This window comes from Ornithodoros turicata, unplaced genomic scaffold, assembly GCF_037126465.1.
Source record: "Ornithodoros turicata isolate Travis unplaced genomic scaffold, ASM3712646v1 ctg00000850.1, whole genome shotgun sequence".
NCBI lineage: Eukaryota > Metazoa > Arthropoda > Arachnida > Ixodida > Argasidae > Ornithodoros > Ornithodoros turicata.
The window spans coordinates 786161-798548 of record NW_026999405.1 but is presented as its reverse complement, the minus strand read 5'-3'; the positions used below and the strand labels follow the sequence as shown (position 1 = coordinate 798548).

The window sequence follows — 12388 nt, the reverse complement described above, 5'->3', positions numbered from 1 at the left end:
GCGCAAGACAATAGAGAACGTTTGTTCGCACAGCGCTCAGACACGGCGTAAAATATCGTCAAAACAGAGGTACTGGCATGTTCTCCTTGCTTTGCCCTTGTCAATGACACATTTTTGTAGAATTCCAGCACTATCCGTTGATTTGTATTGAGCCCGAATTCGCAAATATTTTAGTGTGTCACCCTTTATCGAGATGGCAGCACATGTTCGAGATGCACGAAACTTTAATTTATTAAAAATCAACGGCTCAACCTTGTCCTATAAAAAATACATCATTGACTAGAGAAAAGCTAAGAGAACATAAAATAAGGGTGAGCAGGCAAGAGCTGGTGAAGGTTCGACGAAGGCATACCTTGAGCTTGAGGGAACGATAACACACGAAGTAGACAAGACGAGGCTCTTGAGCCTCGTCGCCTCGAGCCTCGAGCCTCAAGCCTTGAGCTATGCCTTTGTCGTAAGAGAACACGCCAGTACCAATCTTATCATGATAGTTTAGAGCGTTCACGTGTCTTGTGCGAACGAAAATCACCCATAGATTTCTGAAGAAGTGATTCCCCCTTAAATGATTTCGATAGGTGATACAATCAGTCTGTGTAAGTGTTATCATCAAGGGGCAAGTGACATGTCCAGCAATCATACAGAGCTATGCGTAATCAACTCACATAGAAGTGCAGAGTTTGCCTTTCTTGCTTCCTTGCCATGTTCTCTTCAGGAGGGCTTTTGCTCAAGAAAAAAAAGGGGGTCTAGGAAGTCATGTTTATACATTGTAACAAGAATGCTCGAACTTCACAGATGATTTAACGGACCATTGTCATATTGAAACTGCAACTTTATGTGATCGTTTAGTACATTAGCGATTTTGTCGATCCCACAGATGACCAGCAGAACACTAGTACTCAGCTTTTCGTGCAAACTTTTGTTGTACAAAGTTTGCACTAGAGCACAAAGCTTGTGTACGCTATTGCACTTACTAATAACCTCACACCTTTTTTTCCTGAACTGCCACTGCTGAAAGATTTTCACCCAAATTTACACAAACACAAAATAGTTCTTATTCCCGGCACTCTTACTGCCCTGAGTCACTGAAAAACCTCGGATACTTCAGGCCCTGCTCATGGTTGTCCAGAGCACATTGTGGAGCAGTACCAGCATAGTTTACACGTAGGATGCCTTTGCATCAGACTGAAATTTAGTAGTAGTTCTACTAAGTAGTACTAAGTAGTAGTGACATATTGATCTGTTTAGTGATCTGTGAGGTTCAGGCATTCTTGTTCCAATGTATCAATAGACCAATGTCGTGACTTCCTAGACCCCATTTCTTTACTTTGCTTTACAGTTGTTGAATTCCAGTTAGGTTGAATTAGTTGTGATGTATGCTGATTTTCTGTGCTACAAAATGCTATGCCATTGCAGAAAGGGACACCATGCATGGTGCTGCCCAGTGTGACGGACGAAGAAATCCCCAAGTTATTTCCCACTGGAATTAAAGAAATTCCCGTGCCGTCTGGGAAGAAGTACCTGAGAACTACAATGGACTGATGCGGAAAACTGCAGTATCTGTTTTTTTCCACTGCCCAACCTTTACAAGTTATTCCATGCTAGCTGCATTGCTGTTCTTTATACTCTCGTTAACCGAAACAATAAAGGGGATACCAGGGTACCATTTAATAGAGTGGTCGTACTTTGTGTTTATACTTGAGTGTCATATTTGGTTAAAGGGTAATATTTAATGAAGGGCCTCCCTTCAGGGTCGATGGCGACACCACCTAGAACCAAAGTCTACTCAAAATGACGTGACATAACAATCCGCCAATCACTACAGTGCTTCGGCGGCCGTAGCTGTGGATATGAAGCATATGGGCAGCTATCAGAAAGCCCCTGTTTGAAATCATCTGCAGCGATGACACTTTTTATGTCTACATGCGAGTGAGTGAGAGGAGGCATTATAAGCAGGCCTTGTGTATCTGGGTGGCGCTTCACGTGGAAGGTAAGACGATATGCAACATATTCGTGTTGCACAGGAACCTAGAAAGACCAAACGAACGGTGAATGAGACTAGGGTGAGCAGCTGCATCATGACGTCAAATCTTTTGAAGACTGGTGCTTCTCCCTACGAGTAAGACGTGAGCGCACTTCGTACCCGCTTCGCAATCTTAGCTGTGCCACCCGTGGCATGTTATACAGGTGTACCGGGACTACCCGTGCGGGTACGTCCGCATTTTGCCAGCAGTACAATAAAACCGGCAGTATATCTACAGATATACGTTTGGGAGATGTGGGACTTCAACAGGATGTCTGAGCATATTCCGCGGAGATCCTTGGGACATCCCCTTGTCTGCCAGAACCTGAACAGCACAGTAGAACGGGCCGATGTTGGCGGAGCGCTGGGAGGAAACTCTTATCTAACATGGGACTGCAACACCGATTTGTACCTGTCTGATCCCTGCAATAGATGTCTGGGTGCCGGGTGATGGGCACTACTCTATCGTTAAGAAAACTGAGCTGGCTCCCCATTGGCTGTGCTTATTGGCTGCCCATCTGATTCCCTTTATAAATCAGATCTCCCTTGTTACCCACTACATGTATAGTCTATTTTTCTCATCATGCACAGTGAGAAAGCAAAGAAACTGAAGTTTTATTATCGCGTATGTACAGATCACAGTAACCTGATGAGTAACTGGAGCTATTAGTATCACAGTACGTAATTCAATGAACGCGATGAGCTAGATGTATCGCAGTAAGTTGAGCAGTTGGAGGTTCTCCCACACATCAGCCTGCTCTGCTGATTTGAGTTTCCTGGCCACCGTCTCGGTCCGGGGCTCCAACTAGTGTTGAATTCCAATGGAAGTTTCGAAGCGCTTCCGGAGCAAGTTTTCCTGCTCCACCGGGAGCAAGCCTGTTTTATTACCAGATTGGGAACAGTTTTCGAATGGGAGCTTTGGAGCAGCCTTTAATGCAAGGTAGCTCCAAGGAGCAACCTAGGCTGCTCCGCCAAAATAGGCAGATTCAACCGGGACTCTCCGTGACGTATCACTTGTCTCGAGGTAAACTAGCACTGCAGACAGGGACAGACATGGGAGAGGACAATCACTGTGCTAGACTTCCAACAAACAGAAAATTTATTGACAACCAAACAGGCTCCTTTTATGAATACCTCCGTTGTTATCTTTCACTTGCCACATTTCAGCCTACAATTCAAGCCCCTTTGTCCCACTTCTCCAGAAACAATATATCCTTATCATCCCAATTGAAATTGCCCGACGGCCGACTCTCGGCAGAAAGTCGGGGACCAGTTGGCAGCCAACAAGGTCGGCCAGCCAGTCATGTTCTAACGTATGGCCAACGTTAACTGCCAACTACGTCGGCGACGACCTGGCCAATGACGTTTTGCCAACAGCCCGTGCCGACGGGACGCCACCGTAGCTTGCCGTCAGTCGGTTACCGAACTCATCTTCACGTAGTACCAAGGTAAGTGGGGTGCACATATTACCTAAGATTGAGACAGTCACGTAGACTCTGTTGTAGTCGTTGAAACTGTCACAGAAGAGCCATATACGCCATATGAAAAAAAGAGAAAGGGTCCTCTAATGTCCTCTATATGTTGCATTGTGACAGGCAGAGCGAGGTTTGGCAAGCCGTCGGCCAGGGCAGATCTGTAGCAAGAAACGAGCTCGTTGGCCAAGCACGGCTTGGTTGGCCAGCCAAGCTCTTGCCAAGCTTGGTTCAATCTCGGTGTGTTGCCTCGGGGAGAGTGAACGCGGAATGGTGTAGCACTGCATAAGTTCAACTTTCGTTTGGGCAAGTGATTGTCTCAAACCAAAAGCAGTAAGAAACAGAGACATTATCTTTATGGTGAGCTAATACTACAAGCAATTCCTCATTTCAGTGTTGTTTGTGTACGCATCAAATTAAACTTAGACACCTCGCCCTTCATTTTGACTCACACGCGAGCAGGACTGTCGAATTTGTGGAAGCTCGCAAGACAAACCTATGTATAGTATCTGCTGTTCTTCCTCAGGAAAGAAATGCAATTTCTTTTCTTTATACTGACCTGTTTGATTCTAGTGATATCGGGCATATTGCGAGCTTTTACGATTCTCCCCCTACGCCGTTACCCTACCCCACGAGAGAATTGAGTGAGTTGGGTCATGCATTTTTTTTGCAACGGGCCGTGGTTGGCCCATGCACATGTGGTGTTCCATGGGCCATTCTAGGGCCCACGTTTCCCAATCAGTACCCAAGCTTGGTTCCTTATTGGCCAGACATCGGCCCTACATCTGTCAGGTCGGCGCTGTACATTGGCCCGAGCTTGTGCCGGCTAAGTCGGCCGAGTGAGGCAATTGTCAATCCCCAACCTTGGCTCAAGCTTTTTTTGCAAGCTGGGCCCGACAACTTTTAGGTTGGAAGCAGACGTCGACAAAGTGTTTCGCCAATATTGCTTTTCCCGCTGGGAAGTAGCGTTGTCATGCAAAATTTCTCACTGATATAGGGCTATATATGGGTCAGCGTTGGCCAGGCTGGCCAGAAAGGTTGGCCCTATGTTGGTGGCCAATGGATGGCCAGTCTCAGGCCATTGTCAATCCCCAAGCTCGACCCAACCATGCTGTCTTACCTTGGGCCAAGGTTGGCTTAGTTGGCCAACTCCTCTCAGCCGACTTTGGGCCAAGCACGTTTTTTCACTTGGGATATAACGCCACAGATGCCTGGCTGACGCATAGTGACCTCCTTTTCCTTATTTGAAATACTTCAGCAATCTTTCTCGTGCGCTGAATCGTTGAACGCCTCTTAATCACTGTATTATAAAATGTGGAGTGGAGCCGCACCTATACTGCGGTGGACGGCCGGTTCCTTTCAAGGTGGCAGCGTGTTCTTTCAGCCTTACATTAAGGCATCGACCAGTTTGTCCAATGTACGCTTTCCCATATGATAGCGGGATATCATAGATCACATTAGTTTTGCATGCGGCATACTTAATAAGATGTTTTATGCTGCACTGACTGGTAGTCCTGATGCCGGCGGTGATCTTGCACAGTTTTCCAATCACCGGCCTCGGTGGCTCAGTTGGTAGCATGTTCGCCTTCTGATCCCGAGATCGCGGGTTCGAACCCGGCCGAGGACGCCAGCAACTTGGTGGCAGGGTACAAGTTGCTTAGACACGCCGTCTTCCGCGAGGGACGTTAAATACGAGGTGCTGTGTGATGAGCTTTCATCGCACGTTAAAGAACCCTCAGGTGGGCAAAAGCAATCCACAGACCGACCGCTGTGGCGTCGCTCATGATCTCAGTTGTCTCGCGATGTAAACACCCAATTATTATTAATAGTTTTCCAATCTTTTCCGGCGCAGAGAACGTAACCAGGACGTTTGATCTCACAGCAATTTTCTTCAGATTGTGTGACAGCCCGTGCATATATGGCACAACAAACGGCCGTCCTTCATGTGATCTCCTTTCTTTGCGTCCCCCACCTCCAACAGCTACCAGTAGATATCCTGCCTTTCGAGCGCGTTCCACCTGGCCTTCGTTCGCTTCCCCGACACAGTGGTAACAGGATCGGTCCAAGGCATGTTTTAAGCAGTTATGCAGAACACCCCTCTTCGCTATTTTCGAATGGGCTGATAGGTCAGGCAGCAACCTTTTCGTACTTCTGGGTGCATACTGCCAACACACATGCTGGTCCTCCACGTGTAGTCGGATGTCTAGGTACTGCAAAGATCCGTCCTCTGGGACCTCACTTGTAAAGGTAAAACCTCCCCCATGGTTGTGGAAAATTTGAAGAATATGTTCGTCTTCCCGTGGAAGAGGATTGAATCTGTTATTCCTGAAGCACACTAGATAGTCATCAGCGTATCTAACCACGTGGACATCACCCAGAGACGCCAAAGCTAGGAACATCCGGACACGTGCTTTGGAATTATGCCGGCTGGCTGGTGTGGAGCGACCTGCTAAGAACATAGGTGCAAGTAAGAAAGACTGTTCAGACATATTTTTGCGGTGAAAACGCACAAGAAAGAGCTCCCGCTGAGGTCGATAATAACTGTGAGGAATACGTGGCAGAAATGTGTCTCCTTGTACCTACAAAAGTACTTATAGGTGAGTGTAAAGCCAATGACTTGTAATTCGAAACTCTATCCCGATCATTGAATTTTCGTCTGAAGGATGTGAAGACACGCCGTTCATCATGTCAGTCGATGCCTGTGATTTGCATTACTGGGTTCCCCAAGGCACTGTTTGAGGCTGTGAGGGAGTGCATAGAACTAAATGTCAGGACCAGGTTCCAGAACCGCTGTGGTATATGTGTGGAAAACTTCATGGACATTTTGCAGATGTATACCTCTACCTACATCAGAGACAACAATTTTTTTTTTATTCAGACAAGAGGAGTATGCATAGTGTCGTGCGTGGCACCTATTCTGAGCGATATCTTTTTAGCATGTGTAGACTGTCAACTGTGCACAGCTTTGGCGCCTCTGGGTGATGTCCACGTGTGTAGATATGTTGATGACTGTCTAGTGTGCTGCAGGAATAACAACATATCTAGTCATCTTCCACTGGAAAACAAACATATTCTTGAAATTTTCTACAACTATGGGGGTGAGGTACAAGTGTGGTCCCGGAGGACGGATATTTGCAGTGCCTACCCAAGTGGAAATTGCCGACTGCCAACCATCGGCCAGTGGTCGGTTTTTGGTCGGCAAGCGACTAAGTCGGCCACTGCACCTTGGGCCAACGTCGGTCTGATGTCGTTCACTGTGGTGGTTGGTGAACGACGTTGGACTAATACTACTTGGCTAATACTAGATTCTCCTCCCTCCCACTGGTCGAAGTTTTGGTAGGCACAAAGGCACCCCTAACCAGGAGCCGTGTTTCGTGGCTGCGGCAGCTGCGCTCACCGATCCCATCAACGATGAGAGCAGTAGTCTCATGCCAGGTCTCTATCCATGCCAAATGTACCCGGCGTGCAAGCGGCATCCAAGACTCAATGTGCGCGCTATAAAGCCTGCAAAGAGAGCTCCCAAGATGTTTGGCACTTCCACTTCCTTGTCCGGTCACGCGCAGCGCTCGCCACCTTCGCTCCGCTGAGCGGTAAAGATGAGTGCGGTGCGGGTATGCCATCGGATATCCGCGGGTTCCCGCGCAAGTTTGTTGTTCGCGGATACACACTTCCGTGTCATCGCAGGTTGCGGGTAAGGTGCGGGTAGACCCGCGCTGCTTCCGCGGATTACGCGGGTTTGCCCGCAATACCTGCAGGCGTAAAACCATCTCGTCGGATTTTGGTGTATGACCCGATTCATTGTGAATATTTAGCCCAAAATACTTTCCAAGGCGCTCCATATTCAATTCATCTCAAAATCAAGTCGTCGTCGTTGTTTGCCACATAGGGTTAATTTTGTCTGTCTTTCGACATCACGACTGGTACGCTTCGCGTTAGTAAGCTGGCAACCATGTCAGCGGTCGCCACAGTGTACGCGTCGGAAAAGTGCATTCTCCCCCGCATCAATGAATCATTTCGCGCTGTGACGATAATGTGGCATTAGTGAAACATGCGTACGCCTTGGGCTGCGGGTACATCGGCGGGTATGCGGTTACGGATGCGGGTTGAGCGAAGACATTGCTGCGGATACGGGTATGAAATTTCATACCCGCGCACTCACCTCTAGTGAGAGGCAACGAATTTCTTGAAAGGTTGCGAGGCCCGGCATATGATGGTGTAGGGCAATGAGGCATTGAGGGGCTGTGTGGCCTACCGTGAGTTGAAGGCACTTGATGGTGTAGGGCAAAGGATTTCTTGGAAGGTTGCGAGGCCTGACATGATTTGAAGACATAAGATGGTGAATACCAATGAGGCCTTGAGGGGCTGTGTGGCACCGTGAGTTGAAGGCATGTGAGGGTGAGATGCAATGAATGTTTTGGAAGGTTGCGAGGCTTGGCATGAGTTGAAGGCATATGATGGTGAAGGGCAATGAAATTCTTGGAAGCTTGCGAGGCCTGGCATGAGTTGAAGGCATCTGATGGTGAAGGGCAATGAGGCCTTGAGGGGCTGCGAGGCCTACAGTGAGTTGAAGGCGTGTGAGTGTGAGAGGCAATAAATGTATTGGATTGTTGCAAGGCCTGGAATGGGTTGAAGGCATATGATGATAAAGGGCAATTAATTTCCTGGAAGCCTGCGAGGCCTGGCATGAGTTGAAGGCATATGATGGTGAATGGCAATGAGGCCTTGAGGGGCTGCGAGGCGTACCTACCGTATCGCGTACCGTACCTTATTTGCGCGAAAGTGCCTATGAGTTTTCGGAGATAATATGAAGCACATTCCAGAGTTTGACGCCCATAGCATTCTAGTAGACGACCCCCATAAACGTTATTTGGTCGAAAACTTAGCATATTACTAGATCAAAATTATTAATACTGCTGTTGTTCCTGCGGCACAATCTAAAGTCTCAAGTTTGGCTACGATTGTTATTATTGATTCCACTATGTGTCAGCCTAACATACCACAGGTGAACCAAATTAGGAAGGTGTAATATGTTGAGTTCAATATATAAATCGGACGAAGGATGCAGAGTGCGTGAAAAAGCTAACAATCTTAATATTTTGTAACTCGAAGAGACCGTCAAGGAGGATATGGGAAATCTGTTGCCCCAAGACTTTTATTTTTCTCGTCATATTCAATGTGTGGCTTCCATGTCAAGGACGACTCGAGCAGGACACCAAGGTACTTCACCATCTCTGTTTAATTAATCGATTCTCAAGAATCAACTCCAAGTTTTCACCTGTTGCAGATGGCTTCCTAAAAAGAACCGTACATGTTACTGTATTGAAAGACAGCTGGTTGGGCTTGAACCATTACGTTATACTGCGTCTTCCGTTTCAGACAGTAGTAATAGCCGTCTTCGGCTGTTACACCAGAGGAAATGAAGCAGGCGTCGTCTGCATACATACATGATGTCCCAGAAAACGTGTTATTGAATTATAATAAAACATTTTGTGTGCATGTTAATACCACGCTCTCTTAAATTTTCCGCAAACTTATAAAAAAAAACTACCCCACCTACACTCTTAGAAATGAACTTCACCGCATAGCACGCTCCTAGCCAACTACAATCTCGAATGATATCGTTATCTTCCCTGATTTGCTGAAAACTGGAGGCGTACGCCTTTTTTTGTGACAATTATGAACAGCATAAGTGTCACAAAATAGGCTCCGCCCCACGTTTTCAACAAATCAGGGGCTAGAACGTTGTCATTCGGAATGTTGGTTGGCTAGGAGCGTGCTATGTGGTGAAGTTCATTTCTAGGAGTGTGGGTGCAGATAGAAACTCGTATTGGACGAAATTTTACCGTGTTCCGTGGAAACGGTAGCAATCAAAAAGCGAGCCGCTACGCGGGTCCAACTCGTTCACTACGTCACATTGTTACATCGTGTTTCTTCACATCATTTATTGTGAACAGCCAGCCAGGCTGTTTCATAGCTTTGGGAATCATTTCCTTATTAGTGCGAAGTGTGACGAGCGGAGGCCTATAAGGCCTTTGCTCTTCCTCAGCAAGCTCACACTGAGCGCAATGTCAGCAACAATTTCGAGACGTCTTAGTTCATGCATATTCTTTGCATACTCCTTTTCATTCGTCTCTTTCCTTTTTTTTTCAACAGAATATTAAGTCTACATTGCTTTTGACTGAGTTTGGCTCTATTTCCTCTATTTCTTGGAGTAAGCATTCCCCCAGCCTATTGACTGTTGCGGATGGTACTGCATAACATAAAACAAGGAGTTAGTATTGGACAGTGATTGAGTGGGGGTACACCCGCATTTTACCCGCTACCCGCAGCGATCGCGAATTCCTACCCGCAAATCGTGACGATGCGCGGGTAACTGCGGGCACCCGCGGGTATACCCGCACCCGCGCTCAGCTCTACTCAGCGCCTTCTTTTTTTTTTCTATGATCTAATGAGGCGTGTGGATGAAGCGGAGTACAAGCACATGCTCATTTTTAAGAGTGTAGAATCAAGCAGTCAACGGCATTTGTTCTTGCCAGGGTTTTGCCACTTTCTGATGTGAATGCAATCTACTTTAAGTTTTTATGTCAATTTATACGATCTGAACTCGAAAATTTGCTAAGTAAAGGTCACTTTTGTATCCGAATAATGTGACCCAAACATCTTCCGTATGTGGGGAGGGAGCATCTCTTACGCCTTTTCAATGACAGTTGGCAGCAGGGGCGAATCCCCGAGGAATGGAAATTGGCGATGGTTGTCGCCATGCTCAAACCCGGCCAATCGCCACATCACCTCCACTCCTTCCGCTTCACAGCCCTTACCAGCTGCGCGGGTAAAACTCTGGAACGATTGATTTTCACCCGTCTCATCTGGCACATTCAGAGTGACCGTTCCTTCCCGGAAACAATGATGGGCTTTCGCTCAGGCCGTTCGTCACTCGATAGTGTCGTTGCTCTGGTCAGTGAGACGTAGCAGTCTCCCGTGGACGGCTTCCTGACTGCTACTGTTTCCCTGGATATCAAGAAAGCCAATGACAGTGTCCAACATAATGCAATCCTTACGGCTGTCCAGCACGCCAACGTAGTGGTATGCTCCCTATCATGGATCCCAGACTTCCTCGCAGATAGTTCCCTCTTTGTCCTCACTGCTAACGGAGATACCGCATTGTATCACGTTCACCGAGGCGTCCCGCAGGAAAGCGTACTCAGCCCCCTCTTGTTCAACATCATTATGGCCTCCCCCTCTGTTCAGCTGCCAAGCCACACCCACATCACAATCTATGCAGATGACATTTGTATTTGGACCTCCGCTCTTCGTCGTGATGCGATTCAACGCCGTCTACAACGGTCCTTGAACACCATCGCCCACTATATTGCCGACCGCGGCCTTTTCACGGAGATCATTCCACAAATATCCACCCTTCATCGACGGTTCGCCCCTAATCTGTGTCACCACCTGCCGTTACCTGGGCTTCGCAAGTGACCGAGGTCTCACATGGTCATCTCACGTGAAGACGCTTGTTACGAAAGCCTCCAACCGGATAAATGTCCTCAAACGTATCGCATGTGCGTCCTGGGGCCCGTGCTGTCAGGACCTCCACCGGGTTCATACGGCTCTTCTTTTGGGCGCACTGCGGTACGGCCTCCCGATCCTTCTTGCCCTCAGCTGCACCCAAGAACGGGAGCTCCTGAATCTCCAAGCCCGCAGTCTCCATGTCTGTCTTGGAGTGCCTCGAACAACGGAGACATATTCCGTACTCGCCGAAGCCCGGGAGCAGCCTATCCCTATTCTGCGGGAGTCCGCCGCCCTCCGCGTCTACGCCCGTTGTCTGACGCAACCTTCTCATCCCCTTCGCCGCATTGCTGTGAGCTGCCAAGCGTCCACTTTTGCCAATGCAGTTTCACGCTTACGAGACCATCTCCCGTCCACGCTATCTGCTCTTTCCTTAGTGCCAGCAATGTGGATCTTAAAACGGCCTCGCAGTCACGCTCCTATGCCGGACCATCCCCGAAAACAGGCAATCAGCCCAGTGGTAGCCCAACAACTCGCTTTGGTGCACCTCACCTCTCGTCCCCATTGCCGACAAATCTTCACCGATGCCTCCCTAATACCTGACGCATCGGGTGCGACTTTTTACGTCACCGACACAGACCATGAACTGGCCTACAAACTGCCACACCCCATGTCGTCCACCAAGGCTAAACTCTTCGGCATCCTTACCGCCCTGGATTACATTTCTGACTTGCCACCTGGGAAATGCGTCGTCCTCACCGACAGCAAGGCGTCCTTCCTCCGCTTGATGTCGTCTCGCCCCAACCTCATACAGGATATACCCAGCCTACATGCAGACGTATAACAGGCTCCGCGCCAATGATCATGTTTTGTCCCTTCAATGGGTGCCCGGTCATGTGGGCCTGGCCGGTCACAGACGCACGGACGCGGCTGCTACTCCTTCTGCTGCGCGTTTGCCCCCTTACACTTTCGGCTTGCCATTTGTCTGTTCGCAGCCGGTGTGCCGCCCGTGCCCAAACATTTAGATCTGAGGTCGCCGCCTACAGCAGTCACATACAGTCCATCGATCCCTCGGTTGTCATCTTCATTGCGTGACGCTGCAGCCGTCAGGAGGAATCACTGCTGCGCGTCCTCCATCTCAACGTCGCAAGCACCCCATTGCTTCTTTACAAAATGGGCCAATCCAGCTCCCCTTTGTGTTCCAGCTGTGGCGAGGTGGCCGAAATTCCTCATCACACCAGCACCAGCATCTTCTGCACTGCCAGCAGCACATTCCACAACGGCAAGCCCTCCGTCGCCGTCTAATGCAGCTCGGCTGTAACACAATGTCCATGGCCACCCTCCTTGGTCCCGACCCTCGGCCTACCCGGTGGGCCGTAACCACAGC

The 12388-nt window shown here is 48.6% G+C and overlaps 1 protein-coding gene across 1 annotated transcript in view; it reads left to right on the top strand.

The window, feature by feature from the left end:
* The window catches only part of LOC135375281 (peroxiredoxin-6-like), a 32114-nt gene extending 30446 nt beyond the window's left edge, over nucleotides 1–1668 (top strand). Inside the window, exon 6 of the mRNA XM_064608022.1 lies at nucleotides 1414–1668. Within this exon, the coding sequence (XP_064464092.1) occupies nucleotides 1414–1539 (126 nt within the window). The 3' untranslated portion in view covers nucleotides 1540–1668. The remainder of the gene's footprint in view (nucleotides 1–1413) is intronic.
* Nucleotides 1669–12388: the final 10720 nt, after the last annotated feature.